The sequence below is a fragment of the Bubalus kerabau genome, chromosome 10 (assembly GCF_029407905.1).
Source record: "Bubalus kerabau isolate K-KA32 ecotype Philippines breed swamp buffalo chromosome 10, PCC_UOA_SB_1v2, whole genome shotgun sequence".
Lineage (NCBI taxonomy): Eukaryota > Metazoa > Chordata > Mammalia > Artiodactyla > Bovidae > Bubalus > Bubalus kerabau.
Genome location: NC_073633.1, coordinates 91,382,892 through 91,410,875, shown reverse-complemented (window position 1 = coordinate 91,410,875; position 27,984 = coordinate 91,382,892). Strand labels below are relative to the sequence as shown.

The 27,984-nt window shown below is 40.1% G+C and overlaps 1 protein-coding gene across 1 annotated transcript in view; it reads left to right on the top strand.

Moving 5' to 3' along the window:
• The window catches only part of TMED10 (transmembrane p24 trafficking protein 10), a 34,887-nt gene extending 11,223 nt beyond the window's left edge, over window positions 1-23,664 (top strand). The window contains exons 2-5 of the mRNA XM_055538688.1: window positions 7,190-7,301; window positions 12,468-12,541; window positions 19,535-19,661; window positions 20,106-23,664. Coding sequence (XP_055394663.1) covers window positions 7,190-7,301; window positions 12,468-12,541; window positions 19,535-19,661; window positions 20,106-20,227 — 435 coding nt within the window. The 3' untranslated portion in view covers window positions 20,228-23,664. The remainder of the gene's footprint in view (window positions 1-7,189; window positions 7,302-12,467; window positions 12,542-19,534; window positions 19,662-20,105) is intronic.
• Window positions 23,665-27,984: the final 4,320 nt, after the last annotated feature.

The following is a 27,984-nucleotide window of genomic DNA, read 5'->3' as shown; positions in this document are numbered from 1 at the left end:
GGACTGGTTTGATTTCCTTGCAGTCCACGGGACTCTCAAGAGTCTTCTCCAACACCACAGTTCGAAAACATCAATTCTTTGGCTCTCTGCTTTCTTTATAGTCCAGCTCTCACATCCGTACATGACTACTGGAAAAACCATAACTTTGACTAGAAGGACCTTTGTCAGCAAACTAACATCTCTACTTTTTAACATGCTGTCTAGGTTGGTCATAGCTTTTCTTCCAAGGAACAAGTGTCTTTTCATTTTATGGCTGCAGTCACCACCTGCATTGATTTTGGAACCCAAGAAAATAAAGTCTGTCATTGTTTCCATTGTTTCTCCATCTATTTGCCATGAAGTGATGGGACCATCATGCCATGATCTTAGTTTTTTGACTGTTGAGTTTTAAGCCAACTTTTTCAGTCTTCTCTTTCACTTTCATCAAGAGGCTCTTTAGTTCTTCACTTTCTGCCATAAGGGTGGTGTCATTTGCATATCTGAGGTTACTGATATTTCTCCCAGCAATCTTGATTCCAGCTTGTGCTTCATCCAGCCTAGCATTTCTCATGATGTACTCTGCATGTAAGTTAAATAAGCAGGGTGACAGTAGACAGCCTTGACGTACTCCTTTCCCAATTTGGGACCAGTCCCTTGTTCCATGTCTGGTTCTAACTGTTGCTTCTTGACCTGCATACCGATTTCTCAGGAGGCAGGTAAGGTGGTCTGGTATTCCCATCTCTTGAAGAATTTTCCACAGTTTGTTGTGATCCACACAAAGGCCTCAGTGTAGTCAGTAAAGCAGAAGTAGATGTTTTTCTGGAACTTTCTTGCTTTTTCTGTAATCCAGCGGATGTTGGCAATTTGATCTCTGGTTCCTCTGGCTTTTCTAAATCCAGCTTGAACATCTGGAAGTTCATGGTTGATGTACTGTTGAAACCTGGCTTGCAGAATTTTGAGCATTACTTTGCTAGCATGTGAGATGAGTGCGATTGTGCGGTAGTTTGAACATTCTGTGGCATTGCCTTTCTTTGGGATTGGAATGAAAACTGACCTTTTCCAGGCCTGTAGCCACTGCTGAGTTTTCCAAACTTGCTGACATACTGAGTGCAGCACTTTTATAGCATCATCTTTTAGGATTTGAAATAGCTCAACTGGACTTCCTTCACCTCCACTAACTTTGTTCGTAGTGATGCTTCCTAAGGCCCACTTGACTTCGCATTCCAGGATGTCTGGCTGTAGGTGAGTGATCACACAATCATGGTTATCTGGGTCATGAAGATCTTTTTTGTATAGTTCTGCTGTGTATTCTTGTCACCTCTTCTTAGTATCTTCTGCATCTGTTAGGTCCATACCATTTCTGTCCTTTATTGAGCCCATCTTTGCATGAAATGTTCCCTTGCTGCTGCTAAGTTGCTTCAGTCGTGTCCAACTCTGTGCGACCCCATAGACGGTAGCCCACCAGGCTCCCCCGTCCTTGGGATTCTCCAGGCAAGAACACTGGAGTGGGTTGCCATTTCCTTCTCCAATGCATGAAAGTGAGAAGTGAAAGTGAAGTCGCTCAGTCATGTCCGACTCTTAGCGACCCCATGGACTGCAGCCCACCAGGCTCCTCCATCCATGGGATTTTTCAGGCAAGAGTACTGGAGTGGGGTGCCATCGCCTTCTCCGGAAATGTTCCCTTGGTATCTCTAATTTTCTTGAAGAGATCTCTAGTCTTTCCCATTCTTTTGTTTTCCTCTGTGTCTTTGCTTTGATCACTGAGGAAGATTTTCTCATCTCTCCTTGCTATTCTTTGGAACTCTGCATTCAGATGGGTGTATCTTTCCTTTTCTCCTTTGCCTTTAGCTTCTCTTCTTTTCTAAGCTATTTGTAAGGCCTCCTCAGATGACCATTTTGCCTTTTTGCATTTCTTTTTTCTTGGGGATCACTTTTTTCTTGATCACTGCCTCCTGTACAATGTCGCGAGCCTCTGTTCATAGTTCTTCTGGCACTCTATCAGATCTAATCCCTTGAATCCTTTTAACATGTTTTGTTAAAGTGCTGCATTAACAAACCAAGTACCTGCTTTGGCAGGTACTTTGTATCCCTTCAGTTTCTAAATCTTCCTGCAGCTTCCTTTGGGTTTACCTGTCTTTTCCTTTTTCATGTAACAACCATGTTGGCCCTAGTCATCCCTGGGTTTAGTCAATGTAGACTACTTTATCTAGTTTGCCATCCATTAGCACTTTTAGATTGGAAGTATGGTTAGTTACCTAAATGTTTAATTCTAACAATAACCTCATGAAGTACTTACTCTTGTCCTTATTTTACATATGAGGCACAGAGAGGTCAAGGAACATACCCAGGGCTTTACAGCTAGTAAGTGGCACAACTGTGACTTGAACATCAACTTGCAGTTTGACTCTGGAACCTTCAGTCTAACTACTGTGCTCTACTGTCTCTCAGAGGGAGAGAAAGGTAGGTGTTTCTCTTTTGGTTCATTTTTGTGCGATGTATAGAGCTTCTCTATACATTGTATAGGGTTCATTTGGTTCATTCTATAGGGTTCATTTGGTTCTATATGTTTGGTTCATTTTGTTCAATGAATAGGGACTTGGTTGTTTCTGAATTCCTTAGTTGTTCAGAAGCTACAAGGTTGATGTTTATCCTTAAAATGACTTGTACACTTTGTGTACTCAGTATTATACCACAGACTGATCATAAACCTAAGGAAGACAGTGCAGGGTAGGAGCCTGTATGAAGGAAATTACATTTTCAAAATTTCACCAACTACACTCAAGCTGCAAGTTGATTGCCCTCTGCTGCTATGGCCTGAGTGGTGTATGGAGCTGATTCAGCAAATGAAAGCAGTGTGTGAACTGTGCCAGTAGAAAGACACAGCCTTGCCACCTTCCCCACAGACAATATGTCACTTTACAAGAGTAGGTATAGACCTGTCTGAATTACCTGTTTGTGTTTAAATACATCCTGGTGGCTCAGACAGTGGCAAATCTGCCTGCAAGGCAGGAGACCCGGGTTTGATCCCTGGGTCGGGAAGATACCACAAGAAGGGAATGGCAACCCACGCCAGTATCCTTGCCTGGAGAGTTCCATGGGCAAAGGAGCCTGCCGGGTACAGTTCGTGGGGTTGCAAAGAGTCAGACACGACTCAGCAACTAACACACAACATAAGTAAATGAAAGTGTTTGTTTGCTTGCTTGACTTTGATTATAAATTTCTAAAGACTCTGGAGGTATATGTGTATGTATGTTTGACTTCATTCTTCTCAATAGTATTTTTAAAATAAGCTTTTTATCTTAGAACAGTTTTAGATTTCCAGAAAAACAGTGAAGATAATGGAGTTCCCAGGTACCCCACACCCAGTTCCCCCTGTTGTATGGTACATTTGTCACAGGAATGAACAAGTATCTATACATCATTATTAACTGAAGTCTGTACTTTATTCAGATTTCCTTAGTTTTTAACCTAATGTTTTCCTGTCACAGGATCTCATCCTTGATATGTAACGTTTAGTCATATTTCTTTGGGCTCCTCTAGATTATTACAGTTTCTCAGATTTTCCTTGTTTCTGACAGCCATTTGAGTTTTGAGGCATACTAGTCAAGTATGTGAAGGCAACGGCACCCCACTCCAGTACTCTTGCCTGGAAAATCCCATGGATGGAGGAGCCTGGCAGGCTGCAGTCCATGGGGTCGCTAAGAGTCGGACACGACTGAGCGACTTCACTTTCACTTTTCACTTTCATGCATTGGAGAAGGAAATGGCAACCCACTCCAGTGTTCTTGCCTGGAGAATCCCAGGGACGGGGGATCCTGGTGGGCTGCCGTCTATGGGGTCGCAAAGAGTCGGACACGACTGAAGTGACTTAGCAGCAGCAGCAGCAGCAGTCAAGTATGTTATAAGAGACCCCTCTGTTAGAGTTCATCTCATGTTTTCCCTGTGATGAAACCTGGAATTATGGGTTTGGGGAAGGAAGAACACAAAAGTAAAGTGTCATTTTCGTCATACCGTATGGAACATACAGGAGCATGCTGTCAACATGAATTATCACAGTTGTATTGACCTTGATCATGTGGCAGAGGTCGTGTCTGTCAGGCTTCTCAAGTTCCTCCCCTTCTGTACTGCACTCTTTGGAAGGAAGTCACTGTGTACGGCCCACACTTGAGTGGGGAGTTATGCTCGACCTCCTTAAGGATGTTGTCTCTACATAAATTATTTGAGAGTGTTCTTCACGGGAGATTTTTCTATTCTCCCCTGCTTCTTTGTTTGTTCATTTATGTCAGTATGGATTCATGGCTGTTTATTTTATACTCTGCATTACAGTCCAGTACTACTTTATTCTGTTGCTCAGATTGTTTCAGCTTTGGTTTTTGGGTGTCCTTTCGTTCAATTCATGTGTCCCTTTGACATACCCCATTGGCGTTTTTTGTCTTGGTTTGTTTTTGAGCGCTTCTCTACTTCCTGGCACTACAAGATGCCCCGGGCTCATCTTGTGTGTTTCTTGCCCCAGTCCTGGATTCAGCTGTTTCTCCAAGGGGGCCTTTTATTGAAGAATAAAAGGTAATTATTGGTAATTAGAACCCAAGATCTGGATGGGTAGTATTATTTTAAGATATCTTTTCCTGACATTCACACACACACACACACACACACACACTTACAGCAGCAGTAAGTGGCCAAAAGTAGTCCCAGCCTTCTTGCAACTTTTCGTAAGGCTAAGATTTCCCAGGGCAGCCAGAGGACCTAGGATGGTGCTAGAGGATGGAGGCCTGGGGCTCAGGAGCTTTCACCCAGTTCCTTCAGGTCCTGCCTCTGCATTAGATCAGGTAGATGTTATGGCGGGTCACTAAAAGGATCCGTCTCAGTTGTCTTAATATTTGTATCTTTAGCCAGGCCATGTTTGAAAGTGGAAAGTCTAATATTGGTCACAGTCTTTTCACAAGGACCTTCCTGATAAATTGTTCTTCTCATTTAGTTCCAGGAAAATTAATCTCTGAAGATAAATTTGTGAGCTTTCATCAGTAAACAAATGATGTATAGCCCAACTTGTTTCTTTCTTAATCTTGGCTTCCGGAAAACTGAGAGCCAAATTTATTGTGCAGATGCCATTTGCTTAGTTCTAATTGTTAGTGCCTTCATTCTGTTTGATAGCACCTATTTGTTTCTTCTTCCAGGTGAACTCTGTTCCTTAAATTCTTAATTGCTTTATCTGCCTGGTGTTTGGGCCTAAGCTACTTGATCCTTTTGAAGCAGGGGGATATTATCTTGAATGTGTGGCAAAGGAAGAGGGTCAGGCTTCTGGAGCAGGACCTGCCCAAGAACCTGTTTTCTCTGACCACTACCTAGAATGGTCCAAGAAAATCCAATTCTAAATGAGTCTGTATTCCCAGTGGACCTGTATTCTCACTTATTTAATGAAGTGAGTATTCACATACTCTTGACATCAGCTACTGTGCATATACAATTAACACTTTCCTACTTTATAAGTTGTGAACTTTGCCTTGCCTTTTTCCTTCAGAAGGTGTTATCTAGAAACAGACCTTTATTACTTTCTATTCCTTGATGTCATATGGACAGATTTTATGGCTTGATATTACCTTTGTTTAATTAAGAACTTCACAGTAAATTTTAAAAATGTTCTTTTATTGTTTAAGAGGGAATCCTTTATGAGCTTGCTGTTTGCCACCTTGTGGGCTTGTACTGGCCCATTAAACTCAGTTTATGCTGCTTACTTAATCCTTGTGGGCATACGTTTTTTGGTCTTGTTCTGTGGGCTCTTTGTTTTTAAAATTTCTCAAATCTGGCCCCTGTCTCTCCATACTCACAGCTTTTATCATTTCTAACCTGATGACTGGGTTAGTGTCCTAACTCATCTTCTTATCTCTGGTATTCTTCCCTCTTGGGTCTCTTCACAGTATTGAGTCTCTTCACAGTGTTAGCAGATTTATCTTTCTAAATTGCAAGTTGAATCACATTACTCTTATTTCAAAAAAAAAAAAAGTGTAGAGAAATCTCACTACTCAAAAATAACTAATATTATTAAAGTGCTTTAATTAAATGGTGGCTCAGACGGTGAAGCGTCTGCCTACAATGCAGGAGACCCAGGTTCAATCCCTGGGTCGGGAAGATCTCCTGGAGAAGGAAATGGCAACCCACTCCAGTATTCTTGCCTGGAAAATCCCATGGATGGAGGAACCTGGTAGGCTACAGTCCATGGGGTTGCAAAGAGTCAGACATGACTGAGCGACTTCACACTCACACTCACATGTATGCTACTGAGTTTTTGTATTTAAAATCTCACCTAAAAAAATAAAATCTCACCTATAATCAAATCTTGATTTACAGACAGCATTAGAACATCCAGTTTATTATAAGTAATCCACTCCTTTTGTGTTCCACCTTGCAGGTAGCTTCCTGTCTTAGGTAATGAAATGTGCCTTCTGCCCAGACAGTCATGTGCTCTAGAAAAGAAGTCTGAGACCCAGTCTGTCATAATATTGTGTCAAACCCTTGCTTTATTTGCGATCATTCACTTAGCAATATATGCTGCTGCTTGTGTTACAGACCTTTCTCTAGGAATGGGGCAGTTTAAGTTTGGAAAACTTAGAAGAGCCAACAACTTAGAAGACAGGAATTGTTATTTGTGGAAAGCAAAGATGTCTTTTTTTAGAAGTAACTTCTTATCCCCACACCTATCTTCCCACACCTCCTGTAGTCCTTGGCATAATTAACATGAAATTTGCAGGAGCAGCTCTTCCAGACTTGTCCTCCAGCAAGCCTTCTTTTCTGTCTCTCCTTGTATCAGGGGCCCCATTTCCACTCTCCACTTGCACCACATCAAGATTTGTGTTATACAAAAAATGTGTCCTCATATACCTTTCTCCTTTTGTAGTATATTCTTTGGGTAATTGTCCACTTGTATTTTTGTGACACATCTCTCTCTAGGAAGTGATACTGGCCTACAATCTATAAAGCGAGCTTTTGCTAATAAAGTCACTTATATCAACTGTATCAACTGTTAGAATGTTCGAAATTTACTGTATTTTGGTTTCACCTTCTAATCTAATTCTTGTCTTTGGGACTGTTTGGACCATATCATCATAATAGACTGTCTTTTATAGACAGTGTTTTCTTCCATTTCTCCACTTGCTATAAGTTCTCTTCCCAAATATTATTTGCTGCCTGTTCTTACTTATTTTTCTTTTAGATTACAGATTCTGCTGGCCATATTCTGTACTCCAAGGAGGATGCGACCAAGGGGAAGTTTGCCTTTACCACTGAAGATTATGACATGTTTGAAGTGTGTTTTGAGAGCAAGGGTAAGTAAATCAGAGTGTTTTCCCTGAATTAAGCAGCATCTTCCAAGTAAGTTAGAGCATGAACTTTTTCTCTCCTGGCCTCTCCTGGCAGGAAGAGGAAATGAAAACTACATTTGCTGGGGTGCATACACATATAAGTCAAAGTCAGCGAGTGGGTAGAGTTCTGCATGTACAGGAGTAGGCATTTCTTGAATGCTGTACTTGGCTTGAATAACAGAGTTAAAATTTGTATAGATGCTAGAAAGTAGTGCATTTATATGCTAGTGACATGTTTTCTTAGAGGTTAGAAGTAGGGTCTGTCTAACAAATCACATCTTGTCAGAAACACTTTTTGATCTCCAGGGCACTTGCTGCTTCCCAGTCCTGGTGTCTTGCTGTGGCTTGTTCTGTGCATATCAAGGCCAAGAGCCCTTAGAAACTTTTAAGCTGATTGATTATCTGATGGCTTCTGCGCGTGATGGTTGGTGAAAAAGCAGATGCTTCTTCACTCCCTGTTCTTCAGCTTCAAGGATACCAGACTGTAAAAACTGTATACATTTATACCTGCCATATTACTTGGGGCCCTTTGGGGCTGCAGGACAAACAGAACGAAACTCAAACTGGCTTAAAGAAAGACTGTGTGACTGCGAACAGGGGAGTCGACAATGTGGTGCTGGCTTCAGGCATGACAGTATCTTGGGGTTTTAACAGCATCATGGGCATTTTACCTCATTTTTAAAGCTTTTTGCCTCCATTTGACTTTATTCTCAGGCTTTCTCCATAAGGAAGCAAAAGGACTTCTGGCAATTTTACATTTATACAGTGTTCAGAACATAATGATCCTAGAAGAAAAGCAAGCACCTTTACCAACAGCATCAATGGATTCCCAGGAATAGCAAAAGAACTAGCAGCTTTTAACAGTTAACCAAAAACTGACCCCTTGAGCTCAAATGGGTCAATTTAGTCTGAAAGCTAAAGGAGTTCTCCCAAAGTAAATGAAATAATAGAATGGAACATGAAAAGACTGTAATAATGATTTCATGATTGATACCCCTCTCCCTGCCAGTTCCAGGATGTCTCAATAGTATTCTAGATGGTTGTACTGTTCTTACCTCAAAACTCAGACGTCGAAGACTATATTCATGACCACCTCTTTCAGACTAGTTCCCTTTATTCATCAGTATTACCACTGTCTTTCCAGTTATCTGGGCTCACATTTTTGAAATTTCATACTTAATGTCTTTTCTGGTCTGTCATCAAGTTGTGCTGATACTTCTTTCAAAATACCTCCTATATCTGCCACCACACAACTCTGAACTCTCAACTATAAAATTGTGGATTATGTCAATAGCCTTCTAACCAGTATCCCTGCTTTTCATATATCCAGATACTGCCACCAGATTTATCTCCTAAAACTTTCATTTTATCAGTCCTTCTTTGAAAGGTTTTGCTGCTTTATAGTGGCAGTAATGTTCCTGTTCTGTAGAATGAACCCCAGAATCATGAAATTTTCAAGCTAGCTGAGATTTTAGGCACTGTGGCTTTTAATAGCCTTTATATTCTTGCTCCATCCAGCCTTGTCTCCCTCTGCACATCAGGCTCCAGCCATTCTGGTTTCATTTTTCCCTCTAAACTTGTCACATTTATTCATTTGCTGGAATGCCCTCTTCCTATATTAACATAAGTTTACCTTTAGATGGGGAAACAGTGGAAACAGTGTCAGACTTTATTTTGGGGGGCTCCAAAATCACTGCAGATGGTGATTGCAGCCATGAAATTAAAAGACGCTTACTCCTTGGAAGGAAACTTGTAACCAACCTAGACAGCATATTAAAAAGCAGAGACATTACTTTGCCAACAAAGATCCATATAGTCAAGGCTATGGTTTTTCCAGTGGTCATGTATGGATGTGAGAGTTGGACTGTGAAGAAAGCTGAGCACCAAATAATTGATGCTTTTGAACTGTGGTGTTGAAGAAGACTCTTGAGAGTCCCTTGGACTGCAAGGAGATCCAACCAGTCCATCCTAAAGGAGATCAGTCCTGGGTGTTCATTGGAAGGACTGATGCTAAAGCTGAAACTCCAATACTTTGGCCACCTCATGCGAAGAGTTGACTCATTGGAAAAGACTCTGATGTTGGGAGGGGTTGGGGGCAGGAGGAGAAGGGGACGACAGAGAATGAGATGGCTGGATGTTATCACCAACTCGATGGATGTGAGTTTTAGTGAACTCTGGGAGTTGGTGATGGACAGGGAGGCCTGGCATGCTGTGATTCATGGGGTCGCAAAGAGTCAGACACGACTGAGCGACTAAACTGAACTGACCTGAACCTTTAGAATACATGTTTTTGAATACATCCCTCAGCCATTCTAGTCTGCTTAATATCTCAATTAACTGACTTATCCATTGCTGTTCTAGGTGTTGGGGAGATAGCAGTGAATACAACAGAAGTCTCTGCTCTCAGTGGAGCTTACATTTTCATTGGAGCAAATAGATAATAGGCAAATATAAGTCAGATGGTCATGAGGGCTTTGGGGAAAAAGCAAACACCTTGAGATGCTGAGCATGTCTCAGAAATACCAAGGGGGTAACTGTGGCTTCTTCCGAATAGCGCATCACTTACTACTGGAGATACACGTGTATCACACATACAGCCTTGTGTTGTTTAAATGTCTTATGTGTATATTTTACACTCCCAATTTTGAGTTCTTTGAAGGCAGAGATCTTTTGTTTTAAATTTCTTATATGCTGATGCCATGCATGTAAATGCCTAGGAACTAGTTTTAAACTGTGTGTGTCTATGTATAAACGTGTATACACACACATATTATAGTCAACACTCAATTTCTAGTTTTATTTGTGTTTATCCATTTGTTTATTCAGATATGAAGACCTGATACCCTGTGATCTTTGGGTACCTTTTAAAAGATTGTCCATTTGCCAGGCAAATGCAAAGAGAGATTACTAACGGGTCTTTTTACAAAGGAGACCCTTTGGAGCCATGATGTCAGCTAAGGGGATAGGCTGGCTATTCTGTGCAAGAAACTGTATATTCTGGACTCTGTGGTCTGTGGTTTTGTGGTTTCACTTGTGTTTGAATAATGCTAAAGCTGTGCTGTGACAGATTGTGGGAGAAGTCTGTTAGGAGAGTATCTTGATCATTTGGAGCAGATGGAGCTATGAGCTGCTTGGATTTCACTTTTAAATGAGGAAAAAGAAGCAAAAAATTTGGATTTGGGAGAAGACACCTCTCTGAGGGTCCCTTTTTGTTTTGCTTTCTTTTGTTCTTGGAAACCTAATTAGTTTAATGCTCAGAAGGGATCTGTGATTTGGCTTAGTTTCTTTCTTTTTTTTTTTTCCCTAGTATTTATTTTGGAGAAGGAAATGGCAACCCACTCCAGTGTTCTTGCCTGGAGAATCCCAAGGACGGGGGAGCCTGGTGGGCTGCTGTCTATGGGGTCACACTGAGTCGGACACGACTGAAGTGATTAGCGGTATTTATTTATTCATTTGACTGGGCCTTAGTTTTGGAATCTTCAGTCTTTGTTGCAGCATGTGGACTTTCTAGTGGTGGCATGTGAACTCTTAGTGGTAGCATGCGGGATCTAGTTCCCTGACCAGGGATCAAACCCGGGGCCCCTGTGTTGGGACTGCAGAGCCTTAGTCACTGGACCACCAGGACTTAGTTTCTTGACCCTACCTATTGAGTCTTACTTTATTGCTTTCAACTTGACCTGTCCGGTTTATCCAAAAGAACGTCTTTACTGTCTTTTAAACATGCTACCCTCTTTTCTTCCTTCCTGGTTATTTATTTTTGGTTGTGCTGGATCTTTGTTGCTGCTCGCAGGCTTTCTCTAGTTGAGGCAAGTGGGGGCTATTTTTTAGTTGTGGCGGGTGGCTTCTTATCCACTGTACCACCAGGGAAGTCCTCCATTCCTTTCAATAGCTGAGTCTTTGCCCACGTGTTCCCTTCTGCCTAGATACTTTCTTTATCTGCATTCAGGTGTTGTCCACAGCTAATCTCTTGCCTCTTCTAACCTTTGCTCAATAGCCAGGATTATCTAAACTGTTTTGGTTTTGTTTTTTCCTTAAAGTTTTAGACTGCTTTGTATTTTCACTGTGCTGTCCTGCATACTTGTGTCTTAGATGCCCATCAGATTATTTGAAGGCAGAGATTGCGGTCACCACCACAGTCCTAGTGCCTTGAGAGTTCTCAGTGAGTTGTTTTTTGAATTGATGTTTCAGAAAATCTCCAGTGTTTCTCAGGGTACAGTACCGTTCTGTATGGCTTATGGTCTCAGGAACCACAGTGCTTAAGTGGCACTGTTTCCCAGAACTCCTGATTTCATGCAGGTAGTTGTTAGTTAAGTAATCAGGTGAATTCCACAGGATGAGTACTGAGCAGTTTTCTGGGGCTCTTTGCAATCTTTCCCTTTCTCCTACTTGGTAAGAGTAGAATTCTTTTTGATCAGATTACCATTTCTCATGGGAACGTTGCTCTGTTGGTCCTACTATATCCCAAATGGACTTTTCTGTTTGTAAGAAGTATCCCTGAGAATTGTATTCTTACTATTAAGTTTCTTCTTGGGCTCCTCTAAGGGCTTTGTGGGGATAGTCCTGTACCATTTTATTTACCTATTGAAATGGCCTTACATTGACCAAAACTTTTGAAATAAGTGGAATAGTAGACAAATCCTGTGTACCTTTCAGTACTCGTATTTGTGTTAAGTAATCCAAGCTTAGCATATACTAGTAATCCTTCTCTCAGAATTTCGCAGGCCGACTTTTTTCGGATGTGGAGCTGTGCCTGTGCAGCCTGCGTGGGTGCCCACCGCCTGCTGGTCTGCGCGCCGCAGTGGGTTTTCTAACCCAGCGAGCCTGTGTGTGCTCTCCTCTCCTGTTCTGCTCCTGTTCTGCCAGCTGCAGCATCGTGTGCCCTGCTCCCTCAGAGATGTTTGCCAGCAGCGTGTTCTTGTCGCTTTCCGGCACCCCACACACATAGAGGCTTTGTCTGGAATGCTTGTGATTTTTAACCAGAGCCAGGAATTTTCTGCAGCTGAGTAGGGGGAGGAGTTGCGACTGTTTCCCTCTATTGAGAGGGTAGGGGTTAGGGAGAGGGAGGGCGGGTGGGTGATTTCCTGGAATTTTAAATATTCCTCACAATGAAGCCTTTGATTTCTTTCTCAGGAACAGGGCGGATACCTGACCAACTCGTGATCCTAGACATGAAGCATGGAGTGGAAGCGAAAAATTATGAAGAGGTGCGTCCTGCCTAACAGCCAGTGGAGGCAGTAGCTCGCCGCCCTGTGAGGCTTCTGTGACCCAGTCAGGCCAACAGGCTGTGCTTTGCCCAGAAGGCTGTGGTTTTCTCAGCAGTCATGTGACAGCCAGCTTGATATAAAAAAGTTGTGTTAACAGCCTTGAACAATGATTCTGGCTGTGCTGTCAGCCAAATGACTGGACCAACCGTCCCGTAGAAATGTTGGTGGGATAAAACGCTCAAGCACATGCCAGCAGTGCTCTCGAGACGGAAACCAGATATATACTTAGAATTTCTAAAAGCTAGAATCCGTTAATGTTGATGTTCAAGGTTAAGAAAAGTGATTTTTTTTTTAAATTCCTATGGTTTTTATTCCCAGACTGACAGCTATGTATGTATATATATCGCTAGGGCATAGATTCAGTGCTGTTTAGATTTGAACAATTGTGTTGTCTTTGAGAAACACAATAATCAAAAATAGCTTTTAATTAAAATAATTTCAAATTTTTCAAAAAGAGAGCAAGATGGAAGAAAAAAAACTACAAGAGACTTGAAGTTTTGCTGACAGCATGTTTTGTAGAGAATAAAAATAGGCGTTTATTTGGGTGGTGGGGAGCTGGAAGTGTGCTTAGAATTAGGGGAGGGGAACTGGGCTCTTTTAATCTATTGTGAGAGACTCTGGGGGCAGCACAGCTTCTTTAAATGAAGAGCACCTGTGAAAACCACAAGACCTATTTAAGCCTGGAGGATTGATCTTTACAGAAAGATAAGAGTGTTCTTACCCAGCTCAGTCTCTTTATGAAAGTACCTGAAGGCATATAGAAGAATGGGCTACAGGAAGTATAAATGGATTTTGAAGAATGTAAACTGAATAAACAAAGGAAAGCTGTTTTAAGTGATTTTAAGAGAATTTTCTAGGAATGGTGGAACAGGAGAGGTTATTCTATCTTTGGTCAGAATTTGGAAAGGAAATACCCTAAAATGGAAGAGGATTGGAAGCCAGTGGCTGGCTCTGCAACAGGAAGTAGTAGTACAGTAATTGCGGCTCTCCAGGTCTCCTCTTTTTTCTTAGTTCATGTGTTCAGTTGAACAAGACTAGACTGAGTTATTTGTAAGTAAATCGGAGCAAGTGATGCAGTTGTGAATGGAAGGCAATTCCTGATAGAGACTTTAGTTGGCTTGTTTCTGTCTCCAGGCTAGTTTAATTAAAAGAAATAAAGCCAAGAGCTTTTTTGTTCAATGAACTTAAGAGTAAATTGAAAAATCCTTTTAAACTTTTATGAGTCAGAGGAATCCTAATTGTATTTAGTAAGTTAAAGCACTGTTATATGATATAAAACACTAAGAAAAATGTTGTATTATTATGAGGTTGAAGAATAGGTAAAAGAATTTTCAGTTTTTGAATACTGCTGCTATATTCTCACCCTCAGATTAGATACTAGACATAGCTGCTGCTTCTCTAAAACAGACAGTATTATTCTGAGTTTACATACACAAGAACGTGGACATCACCACTGTATAGCATTTTAGAACCCCCATACCCCTGTACCTCCTGGAATTTCCATCATGCTTGGACTTTGTTGACACTAGGAAAGGGCCTTTATCTTTCCTGACCTTTTACTTAACCCAAGAGGGGAATCCCTAGCAGAAAGGAAACCACGGTGCTTCCTTTGCTGCTTCCTGCTTCAGCAGTCTGGCACGTCCTAAGCCTTTCTTTACGCACATGGTTACAACACAGCTCAAAATTCTCTTTCTTAACCAAGAAACTCCTCCCATTACTTTCTTCGGTGACCTACCTCCCCACTCCCCCACCCCTCAATCAAAAAGCAGATCAAACTGAGACGGAGGATGACATGTGATTATGACACAGGCCAAAGACCAAAGCCCTTTTCTCAGGACAAAGCTAGGCCGGCTCCCTTGAACCTTGCTCAGAAATGGCTGTTTAGTTGTCCCTGGTCCAATGCCTGTGACAGGAACATGGATGATAGAAGCGCTTGCTGTATAGTTTATTACCAGAGAGCACTGGGCATTAGTAGAGGTTTTGAGGCATTTAACTTAAGGCCCTGGGGGCGAGGGCAAGGCTTTATCTCCAGAGGATTGGGGCCCTTCAGCATCACTGTTTGGATTCAGGAGGGTGGCATGTTTCTTTTAATGTTTTTTCACATCAAACGTCTGTCTCCCTCACATTTGTGGACTTCATAATTCTGAAATCCCACATGGTCCTGTACAATTAAGTAGTAATCATTGTCTAAACACCTGGACAGAGTACCACACTACCTACCAAATTGTTATGGAGGTTTAGTTAACGCATGTGAATTGCTATGTAAATAAATGTAAGGTGACATTATTTGAAGGCAGAATGGTTGACGTTTTGTAAAGAAATATAGTTTTGTAGTTTGAAATCTTTAAATAGAAAGAATGCATATTTCCTCAGAAATAAAACATTTTTAATTCCCTCCAATAGATTTTAAGGATCTCTCACCACTATCCCCTAAGAGGGTCCCATTTTCGTAGGGTCAGTATGTGAATTGAGCCATTTCTTTTTAGTTTGTGGTCTGTGAGCTAGAACAGCTGTTTGCAGAGACTTATTATCTAATCTTACAGTTGTGGGAATGAAGGCAGTTATCCCACCAGGAAGGAGCTGTCTGACATATCCTCTAACTCGCTGGGCTGTGTATGTCCCTTCCTGCTTAGATGTCAGTATTTTCAGCACAACTAAAATCATGTTTTGCCTGAAGGTTCTATTAGTATGCCATTTGCTACCCACATACACCAAAAACGCAGTTGCAGTTTTTGAAGCATCAGCTGAAGCCTTTTCAAAAGCTCTGTTTCTCTGAATGCCCTCATGAAGGAGGAACTCTGGTTCTACATACTAGATAAATAAATAACATGGGTAAGCTACTTGACACATAGGTGATCAGTTCAGTAGATTTTAGCTCCCTTCTCCTGCCCTGCCTAGAAGCTGCCACACGGCTATGACAGAGTGAATAGGATCTTTCTAAATTTCATTCATTTAGTCCTAAGATTGGCAGTCTTTTCTGGACTTATTTTGGCATGTTGTTGACCTTCTGACCTTCGTTGAAGAATCCTGTAATCCATGTGCCCTCGTGCAAAAGAAGACTTGGCTTTGGGTGTAAGTCTATCTTCCATGTGCCCTCGTGCAAAAGAAGACTTGGCTTTGGGTGTAAGTCTATCTTCATTGTCTTGATTGTGTTAAGACTGGATGGTTTCCTCTTTTATTGCTATGCTTCTAAAATTTGCAGGGGTTGAGGATGTGGGTATGGAGATAACAGTCATTTGCCAGAATCTGGCTCTCCTCGTGAAGCTTCTGTCTTGAGTTTCTCAAAGTTCCACCAAGGGAAAGAATCCAGTGATTCCCTAGAGGCTGGTTCCACGTGTGTGTTTCAAGAAACAGTCTTTCAGATTTACCATAGAACTCTGAACTCTTCAGAATTCAAATCATCATTAGAGGAATGGAAGATTTGGGTATAGTTTAAGGGTAACTGTACAGTTATTTGGGAGGTATTGTAGATGTGTAAGCTTTTTCAAACAGTACCTCCCACTACAGATGAGAGTGATCGATACTGTGGTAGAGAAAACTTTCTCCTAGGCAGTGGGCCTGGTGAAAGTGAATGCTGAGTGACAGTTGATGCTCTTAACATTCAAGAAGCACTTGTCTTCAGGGGACCAGCAGCACTTAATATCTGCTATAGGAAGTTGACTCCTTAAAGAAGGCATAGAATGGACATAATGGGTCAGCTTCAAGTATGTACCGTATATCAGGCATGTGGGACGACACAAAGTATATATCATTCTAATGCTGTTGCATTCAAGATCCAAACTAGTGTGGGGGGAAAGGATAAAAAGCAAAACAACGTGGATATGACAGTGTTATGAGTGTTAATTGTGTGGCAGTCTTAAGTGTTGTGGGGCTTTAGAGAAGAGGGAATCAGTGTGGACAGTAGTGGTTAAAGGAGACTTCATGGTTAAGGCTGGAAAGATAGGTGGGATTTGGATACACTGAATATGTATGCTCTTGGAAGTCAGGGATTCATTTTTGCTTACATTTTATAGCAGAGCTTTGCAGTTTTGATGCTAAATAAATGCTTTGGTGACCCTGAATAGGGAGTCATGAGACTATGGTACTGGAGGTCTTGGTCTTGCACTCAGAGGACTGAGTAACTTTATGAAATTGTCAGTTTCCTCATTTGTAAAATGAAGTCTCTTTGAGCCCTGGTATTTATTTAATGGTGAAATGCAGCCTAAAAGGGGAATGCTACCTCCTAGTGGAGAACCTGTGAAATAGGCTTTTGCTTTTATCAAACTTGGCAAAACACACATCATCCTTCTAATCATGGAAGAGAAAAGTAGACTAGAATAATAATGGCCTGCCTCCATGAAACAGGTTTAATTTCACATTCTTAAAGACTCTATGAACATTAAATCAGATGTTTAGAGTAGCAGAACAGTCAGTAGGGATATTGATAGAGATTTTCTTGTTAGCTCTTTGTACTGATGTTCATCCCACTCAGAAGTCTGGAGGTAATTTACTGAATTAAAGACAGGATTGAGTAGGGATTTCATTGGGGAAATGAGATTCAACTTGGATGATATGTTATGAATAGAAGTATAGCGTCTAGAGTAGGAGCTATACCAGAAAAGGGGTTAGGAAATTGAATGATTAAACAGTGGCCTGTGTACCATATGGAATACTGTGCAGCAGTTAAGAAGAATGGGGTAAATCTACAAGCACTGAAGTGTTTAGAAAGATTTTATTAAATAAAAAAAGGAAGCCATAGAACAACATATACATTATGGTCACATTTATAGATACGTTTTAAATTATATTTTCCTTTGTACATTTGTATACACACAAAGGCATAAATAGTGTGTTATCTTCTATCAAAGTCTTGAAAGATCTATACTAAATTCATAACCAAAGTTATCTTTAGGGAGGAATGGGTGGATGTAGGGATTGAGGAGCTGTGAAGATGGGCCTTTTGTTTTTATTTTCTTTACTTCTGAATAATTTAAATTCTTTAGTAGGAGGAATATGTTTTTTGTGCAACTAAAAAATTAAGGAGGCACCAGAAAGGAAAAGGATTGCAAACAGGTTTAGGAGACTATCTACTAAGGCTGTTCTCAGTACCAAATTTATTTTCATTCCGTCCTCCTGTTTTGGATCTTAGGCCTTTGGGCTCTTGTTTCTTAAGCCCAAAACAGGATAGGGATTTAGAAGTAGTCTTCAAAGTGATTTTTAAGAATATTAGTTCCAGCTGGCACAGAAAGGCACAGCCACAGTTTCGCTTCCAGCTCCTTTTGTAAGTTCCTGTCTGCATGTGCTTGTGCTCAGCTGTCCGGTTGTGTCCGACTCTGCGACCCCATGGACTGGAGCCCTTTCCAGGCTTCTCTGTCTGTGGTGATTCTCCAGGCAAGAATACTGGAGTGGACTGCCATGCCTTCCTCCAGGGGATCTTCCCGACCCAGGGATCAAACCCAGGTCTCTCACACAGCAGGGAGCAACCGTGGGAAGCTGAGCTACCAGGGAAGCCCACGTTTCTATCTAGGGAGCCTTAAATCATTTACCTCTATAAAGACGTATCATGCTGTTGCCTTTATACTATCACATTCAAGAAGCTTTGGAGGGGAAAGCATATACCAGGAGGGAAAATGTTAAACAGGCTAAGGTTCAGCTTATTTAATTATGTGTCTTGTATCCTTTTCCTGGGGGGGTTTCTTTGCTGTCCATCTCTATGGGAGATCAATTAATAGATGTGTGTTGTAGGTTAATGGTAAAACCTGACATGTGTGTGCTCAGCTAGGAGTGTTAGCTCAATGTATTGACTGTTGTGTAAATCTCATACCCAGTTAGCTTTACTCTGTTCTGAAGCTTTCGTGCCATTAACTCTACCCAACCCTTTATGGGAAAATGTACATCCAGTGAAAGAACTTAGGTGGATCATTACAAACCCATCATCATATTTTTAGGTACCTTAAATATAAAGTCAATTTTTATATCCCTATCTTAACAGTTTCTAGTTTCTTTTTTTTTTTTTTAATAACTTTGTCTTGTTCTTCAGTAAATAGAACATAAGAACACCCTCAAACTGTTCCCATTCACTTCACGTTAAGTGCTGTCAACATTTAACAGAGAAAGTACAAGAAAGTTTCATTGGACAAAAAAGAAGAAAAAGTAGGGAGTTATGTAGAGAATGTATAGGGAATAAAGAAGCAGATGCAGAAATATTTTTTGAAGAATTCTCTGTGGTAGAAAATTAAGAGCAACTGGTACATGAGTTTTAAGATCTGGAAAGCTCTGATACTATATCCCTGTTTTTAAAGCAAATCATAATTAAGATTGATAAGAAAAAAAACAAATAGAATAATGAAATCCTTGTTCTGGTCATATGTGCCTTCAGTTACTAGATGCTCTTAGAGGTTTCACAGTGGTCTGGGTTGAAAAAAGAAGCAAGTTTATTTCTCACACTCTGTATTCCTTAGCACACAGGGATATCCTTGGGGATTTATTTTGATAACTGGCATTGCAGTTTGAGTTACTATCTTAGTGCTATAGTTATCTGTACTCTCTCATTCCTGTGCATTCCCTATTGGGAATTTGGTATGTTCTCTTCTTAAAATCACATTTGACTAATACTATGATGCTCACACTTATGTCTAATAATATTGCTTATTTCTTAGACAAAAGTGAAATGGCAAGTAAAATGCTTTATTAAAGTCAGAAATCTTGGGAAATATAGCCTACCATATTATTAGTATTTCTAAGGAGGTTTTAATCAAAATTAAAGTATATAAAAAGTCTGAGATGGAAACATCTAGACAGTAGGGCAGGGAAGAAGCCCAAATTTTAAAATGTGTTAGAATGATGATGGATTTTAAGATCGGTGAAACTTTTAAAAAGACACCTCTGTTACATAGAGCTCTTGAGCAGAGCAATTTTTTTAGGGAATGGGTTCATAATTCCTTTCTTTTCCAGATTGCAAAAGTTGAGAAGCTCAAACCTTTGGAGGTGGAGCTACGACGCCTAGAAGACCTTTCAGAGTCTATTGTTAATGATTTTGCCTACATGAAGAAGCGAGAAGAGGAGATGCGCGATACCAATGGTGAGGGGAGGGCGACTCTTACTTCTCAGTGACTCTTACTTTCTCAGCACCATAAAGGAGATAGGTCCCCATACTTTAAATTCTGGTGTACCCCTTTCTCAGTTTTACCAAAGGGCATTTTATGGAAGGGCAGTTGCTCACTTCAGTGCTGTTGCTGTTACAGGTAAATGAGCCCTGTTTGATTTTCAAGGGAATAGCATTTTTTTCTGTAATAAGCAATTGATCATATCAGTCAGCTTAGTGTATCAAATTAATAGCACTAATCTTTGTAATTTTAACATTTATATATCAGATCAGATGAAAATGAAAGAAAAAACTATCTGAAGTCCTACTGTAAGGTTTAGGGGCAGAGTGAAGCTAATTAATTGCCTTTTCCCCTGGCCATTTAGCCTGTTGAGCCTCCTTCATTATATTTACACTGCTTTTTGTTTTGTTTTGTTTTAGAGTCCACAAACACTCGGGTCCTGTACTTCAGCATCTTTTCAATGTTCTGCCTCATTGGTCTGGCCACCTGGCAGGTCTTCTACCTGCGTCGCTTCTTCAAAGCCAAGAAGTTGATTGAGTAATAAAGCCCAGTCTCCTCCCACCTTGAATCTTGGCCAGCAGAACATCGCTGGGACGTGCCTGGCAAAAGGCATCCTACCAACAGCACCATCAAGGCACCTTGGAGCTTTCTTGCCAGAACTGATCTCTTTGATGTGGGAGGACGTGGGTTACCACATTCACCCAAGAAGTCAAAGAGGGACTTCTTTTTAACCTGGTAGGATTTGGACTGGTTTTGCAACAAGACTATTATTAGAGTCACCTATGACAAAAAACAGGGGTTACCTAGATAATGCCAAAGCCAGCATTTGTACTGGGTTTCCTCGTATGATCTGTTTGAACCATGTTTTCTTTCCTTCTCCCACTTGCTCACCAGCTTGGGCTTCCATTCTTCTTGTTTTACCAACATTTGTATGACCATGTTGAACTTGTTTCTTTCTGATTGTCCTCTTTGGATTTCCGTGTGACAACACCCTTAACTTCCTCTTGACCCTTAGCTGAAATGTTTAGTTAGCTTCTGGTGATACCTTTTCATAATTTTATGTCTCTCAGAAGGCTGATGGCTGTGACACCTCATAGGAATGAGCTTTGAACTGTAGATAGCTCTTAAAGAAATTTCACTTTAGAGAATTAAAACATTTGTGCTCAGCTGCTTGAACTTTTCTCTTTTTGTGTATTTATGTGTGTTTAGTTCCATGCAGTTTTATCACATGTATGGATTTGTGTGACCACCACGAGATGCAGAACCATTTCATCACATGGATCCATTGTGGTTCCCTTTTATAGCCGCAGTCATCTCCTTCTGTAACCCCAAGCCCCAGCCTCTGGCAGCCACTAAGCTGTTCTCCATCTCTCTAATTTTGTCATTTCAAGAATGTTATATAAATGGAATCATACAGTATATATATACAACCTTTTGAGATTGACTTTTTTCACTCAGCATAATGCCCTTGAAATGTATCCAGGTTGTTGCATCTGTCAGTAGTTTGTGTCTCTATTGCTTAGGAGTCTTTCATGGTGTGGGTGTACCCTGGTTTCACCAGTCACCTGTTGAAGGACATCAGTGTTGTTTTCAGTTTTGGGCCATTACTAATAAAACTGCTGTGAACATTCATGTACAGGTTTTTATGTGAACACAAATTTCATTTCTCTGGGATAAGTGCCCAAAAGAGCAGTTGCTGGGTTGTATGGTAAACACGTTTATTTTTGTAAGAAACCGTCCTCTTCTTTATCCAGAGTTACTGTGTCATTTTACGTTCCCAGTAGCAATGTCTGACCAATCCAGTTTCTCAACATCCTCAGCAGTATTTGCTATTATTTTTTAAAAAGTTTTTTTAGTCATTCTGAGAGGCATGTGGTTTTAATTTGTATCTTCCTATTAGCAAATGGTGTTTGAACATCTTTTCATGTGTTTATTTGCTATCTGTATATCTTCTTCAGTGAAATATCTGTTCTTTTGCCCATTTTATGATTAGACTGTTCTTTTCACTACTGAGGCTTTTTTTTTAATTGAAGTATAGTTGATTTATGCTATTGAGTTTGAGAATTCCTTATATATCCTAGATACAAGTCCTTTGTCAGTTTTGTGGTTGCTTAAATTTTAACATAACTTCTACAGAAGAAAAAACAAGTAAAATTTGCCAAGTATTCTTACATGGTAAGTCACTGACTTTATTTCTGTTCTCATGTGTTCACGAGGAGATTAAGATATATGAAGTAAACACACCTAGAAGGATCATGAATCGAGTAAATACTTGAAAATATTTGTTGTAAAAGCAAAGCCAAGAATCGCTTTGGGACATGTGCCTACCTAAAGGCCAATACTAATATGAATAAGAGAAAGTGTGGGCACAAATGACTATGCTCATTGACAGTGACATATAATATCACCTGACATTTTCCCCACTTCTCCCAGTAAAGTGGGTGGGAGTTTGTCTTTTCTGTAATCTCTCTCTTTTTTTTTTTAAGTCTACTGACTCTTGCAGGGCTTGTCCCATTGCAATGACAAGAATTACGGGACTTAGGGCTGTGCAGCTTGCAGTTAAGCAGCAGCATATTAGAATTAACAGAACACTGTTGTGATGACCTGGATAAAGTACCAAGGGGGAAGGGGGGCAAATTATGTTGCTAAAATCTCAGCCTGTTCTGTTAATGTTCCAGCTACTGTAAACACAAAAGGCTTTTCATCCTCTCTTGACTCCCTGTATGAATTCTTGGACTTCCCAGATGGCTCAGTGGTAAAGAATACACCTACTAATGCAGGAGACATGGGTTCCATCCCTGGGTCAGGAAGATCCCTTGGAGAAGGAAATGGCAACCCACTCCAGTGTTCTTGCCTAGGAAATCCCATGGATAAAGTCTGAGCCTGGTGGGCAACAGTCCATGGAGTCGCAAAGAGTCGGACACGACTCAGCAACTGAGCACACACTCAACGAATTCCTCCCTTGTGGCATGGAAGTGGTTCTTTCATCAGTTTGTGTAACACTGCCATCTGCTGTTGAAAAATAGGTACTGCTTCTGAGAACCTGACCAAATCTCACCATAAGGGCAACAGTGTTTAGTTTCAGTGAAAGTCGCTCAGTCGTGTCCGACTGTTTGTAACCCCATGGACTATACAGTATGGAATTCTCCATGCCAGAATACTGGAGTGGGTAGCCATTCCCTTCTCCAGGGGTTCTTCCCAACCCAGGGATCGAACCCAGGTCTCCTGCATTGCAGGCAGATTCTTTACCAGCTGAGCCATCAGGGACACCCCATAAGAGCAACAGATGTTGAGAAAGTCTGTGGTATTACTTATACTAAACAACAGAGGATACATCCAAACAGGTTGAGAATAACCCAACCTCTGAGTTAAGCTCCATCTTCAGACATTTAAAGGTGAAATTCTGTTTCGTACCATTGGCCAAACAAGATCCTCGTTTCCATCTGGTGCCTTTCCCCTTTTTAGAAGCAATGAAAGCCGCTCCATTGGTTATAGTCTTCTGACAAAGTGTCAAAGAAGAGGATAGGAGAGGAAAACATTTTATTTTGCTAATGTTTTGTTCCCAAACGTGACTGTGAAACTGAAATTCTTTCACGTCCTTTCTTTTCCTTATGTTAAGACTGCCAAGTTGGACATTTGTGCTTTGGGTTTAACGTTCATTGATATTACACTTTGATTTTATCTGAAAAGTAAAATTATTTGCTTTTGATAAAAGACTAGTGCAAGAGCAAATCAACTTTAAAAACAAGGATGTTATGTTTTCCTCCATTTGAGGATCTGTGGTTCAACACAGTCTAAATTACTGATCAGAGTGATAGTTTTAAGTATGCTTTGTTGTATCATTGTCATAAGCCCATCATAAGCTGTTTTTCTGTTTGTTTAATGGAAAGAGGCATGTGGGATTTATACAGATTCACTTGTAAGTGTTGGATTGGGATTTTTGTGTAAATTTTCTCAAATAAAGGCTAGCAGAAACCATTTTAGGTGTATTTTTCTGTTACTCATGAGTATCTCTTTGGATTGGCAATAATTCCTCCATATTCCTCAGTATTAAAAGTATGGCAAATTATATGTGACAAATTAGAGAAAAAAATACTTGTACTCCAGATGGATAAAGTTTATGTGAGCTAGCAAAAGTTCATTATACTTAATTTGTAAATGTATAACTATATAATATGTATATTAAAATAATATTCTTAATTCAGAAAGACTAAATAGGGTTCTGTAAGCCAGGAATTCTCTATAGCTTCTCTGTTTTAGAAACTGCTGTTGAAGTTATTCCTACAGAGTCTTCTTCCTTTCCTTCCATTCTTAAAATACCTCTCCTAATTTAGAAACTCTAGGACTTATTTTTTTGGACCATCACATCTATGTAAAATGCTACTCCAACAGGTAAAGGCAAGATCATCTTTCCTTTTACTTGCAGTTGTGTATTTTCTGTAAAGCTTCTTATTAAGAGTCAATGTGAAGTGCTTTACACATTGACTAGCTAGCCTCCTATTTAGCCTTTTTCTCTATTCCTCAAAAAAAGTTAATAAGTCAGTGAATCTCTAGTTTATAAAGTAGTGGTTCTTAACATTTGAAATACTTTAGAAAATGTCTCATTTCTCCCTGATACTTTAGAGAACATAAATAGTGAAGGCAGCAAAATGTTTAAGTGTGAATTTAAATAAATTTAAATTTAAATGTAACTGTCTCAGCAGTATCATATTTGTTAAATGGTTGTGCATGTTCTGCAAATTATTATCTATTCAGTCTGCTACAATCTCCTATAGCATAAGCCCCATGAATAATATAAATTTTTCTAGTACCACATTTAAAAAGTATAAAGGAACATGGCATTTTTTATTTTATAATTTTTATTGAAGTACAGTTGATTTGAAGTTGATTTGCAGTGTTGTGTTTTTTGATGTACAGCAAGGTGAATCAGTTATACACTTACATAAATCCACCCTTTTTTAGATTCTTTTCCCAAATAGGTCACTAGGTGTACTGAGTTCCCTATGCTATATGATAGGTTCTTCTTAGTTATCTATTTTATACATAGCAGTGTGTATATGTCAATCCCAATCTCCCAATTTATCCCTCCCCTGCTTTCCCCCTTGATAACTATAAGTTTGTTTTCTGCATCTGTGACTATTTGTTTTGTAAATAGGTTTGCTTGTACCACTTTTTTTAGATCCCACGTATAAGCGATAGCGTATTTGTCTTTGACTTACTTCACTTAGTATGACAATCTCTAGGTACATCCAAGTCACTGCAGATGACATTATTTTGTTCTTTAGATGGCTGAATTTCCATTGTATATTGTAATATTCCACTGTGGTATCTGTGTGCCACATTTTCTTTATCCATTCATCTGTTAATGAGTATGTAGGTTGTTTTCATGTCCTGGCTATTATAAATAGTGTGTAATACTGTCTAATGGATCCAAAATAGAATTTCAACATAAAATTCAATATAGAAATGTAAAAATGACTGAGATGTCTAACGTTCTTCTTTCCTTATAGTCTTTGAAATCTGGTGTGCATTTTACAGCATGTCTTCATTCAGACTAGCCATAATTCAAGTGGTCGCTAGTGGCGACCATATTGAACAACAAAGCTATAGACTTTGCTAAGTACTTTGGCAATTTATTCACTTGTTAAGATATAAAATGGAAATACCAGTTTTTACCAAAAGCATTTTAAAATCAGTTATACCTTCAAAACGTTGAGTATTTCTGGGCTTATGTGTATTCAAAAGTCAGATATTTAGTTTCATTTATATCTGATGTAATGAAGTGCTGAGCTTGAGTTTCTGTTTTGTATTGTCTAAGATGGAAAGGGACATTTGTTAAGCTTTTATCTATGTATTATAACCAGAATAATTCACAATATCAGGCTAACCAAGTTATAGAATACTATTTGCACACTGCAAACTTTTAGTTTCCACACAAAGAAAAGTGAATTTTTAAGCTTTGGCTGAAACCTATTCAGCTTCTCTGAATGCAAGTCAGTACTTTTAGCTATAAGCAATTGTTTTTTCCATGCAACTCAAAAATTTATTGATGATCTGTTTAATGTGCTGAACTAAACTCTGGAGTAGACCCAGATAAAAAAGAAGCAATACCTGTCTTCAGAGTGCTTTCTAATTCATAGGAGGAAGTAGATGGGATGGCTTCTGTCCAGCATGATCTCCATGCTTGCTTTAGCCGCCACTGACTTAACATTGTGGATGTTAAGGAAGCTTTCACTAACCCAGCTAGTTTGTCTTGCAAAGATGGCCCTCCTAAACACCTTTCTAGAAGATTGTACTTTCCTTATAATAGCACTTAGACACCGTTGTAATTGCCTGGTTGTTTGTTTAGATGGACTGTAAGCTCCAGGAGAAGAGGAACCATGTTTATTTTGTCTTCTGTTGTAACCCAGCACCTGGCACAAGGTGGTACTTAGTGTTTGCTGGATGAATGAACTGAACATTGAAAACTATCTGTACAGTCTAGAACCCTGGAATTGAAACCAATAAAAAATCTAACAGGGTGTTATCTGTCAGGCATTTTGGTTTAAGAGATGTACATATGCAATAACAATGACCTGATATTCTTTCAACAAATAAATTTTAGGCTTGTTATATCAAGCACTTTTCTAGGCACTGATGATACATAGTTGTGAACAAGAGGGCAAAATCCAGGCTCTTGTGGAGCTTATGTTCTAATGAATGGAGGTAGTCAAAGCAAACAATAAATAAGACATCAATTTTAAAGATAAACATTGTGAAGAAAATAAGGAGTGATGTGATCTGGCAGGAGAACTGTGTTACTTTGGATCAGATTGGATGTGAAAAAGAGGTTTGCTTAAATACAAGCACAGTATAAGCAGACCATCATTAAGTCTGGGTACACTAATAGAAAAAATGGATCCAGATCAAGAAAGACAAAAAAGTCCCTCCTATTCAGACCCAATGTGGAATGTTACACAGAGTGTAGGATATCATACTTGAAAAGGAACAGTGATGAACTCGAGAGAGGTCAGAGGAGCGTGAGCTCATTACTCCCACACCCCTCACCCCATTCTACCCATTCTCTTCCTCCTATGTTAGCTGTCACTATCCACCTACTTAAAAACCTAGATGCAAGTCTCCTGGACTCAGATTTGCTTCACCAACCATATCCCAACTGATCACAAAGTTCTAAATGTTTCTCAGATGGATTTCTTCAATCTGGCGCCCCTCCCCACTTACACTGATAGCACCTGAGTGCCTGTCTCTAGGCCTCTTGTCTTTATCTTCCATGTTGTCATCAGTTCTTTGTAAAGTATAGCTTTGGTCTTATGCAAGATGCCCTTATTATTTATTATCTGTGCTGGGCACATGAAAAAAGACTCATTAACTATGCTATGGGGAAAAGTATTAATTGGGACTCCCCCCAGCAAATCAGGATATACAGAGACACAGATCACGTACTCCTTTGCTTAAAAATGTCTAGTATTTTCCATTGCCCACAGGAAATGTCAAATTCTATATAAATAAATATTTGAGGCCTTGTCTTCTCCTTCTGTCCCACAAATACCATGATCTCCATCTACATGATTTTCTCTTAACCCCCAAATATCCTGCTCTCTGAAAGAGATCCCGGGCCTTGTTGTGGGCTTTGACTTCCAGCTCCCCTCAATGGCTATGTAACAAACAGTAGGTTACTTAACCCCCTATCTCAGTTCCTTTTGCAGAATGGGAATACTATGAGGATTAAATGGAATGACACATGGAAAGAAAACCTTTAGCATGGTGCCAGGAACATTATAATGAATGTTAGCTGTTATCTCTGTAGGTCAATAATTCCCATAACTTTACGACTAAAAAGTTACCTTAGCGATGTAAAGTTGCTCAAGGCACATAACTGATGGAACACGCTTTTCCACTGTATTGCAATTCTCTTAGTGACTTGAGGGCTTTGCAGATTCCCCACCTCCGATTACAGTATCTGGCACTTATGGCATGAAGAATGTTGCATGAGATCATCAGGTGGTCAAAGATTTGGAAATACACTTGGAAGAATGTGAAATCTGGAAAGAGAGGAGTGAGTGTCAGGAGAGTTGACTTCAAGTATTCTCTAAGATGTGTGGAAGACAGGGACCCAGGGTAGTTCTGGAAGAAATAATTGGGCCCACTAACAGATGACAGGAGGCAAGAATTTTCCGCTGGGAGAGGGAAGGGAGGTGAGGTAAACGGGAGACCTAAGAGACACCCAGAGACTTCTGGGTTTGGGAAGATACCCACTCCAGTATTCCCGCCTGGAGAATCCCATGGACAGAGAAGCCA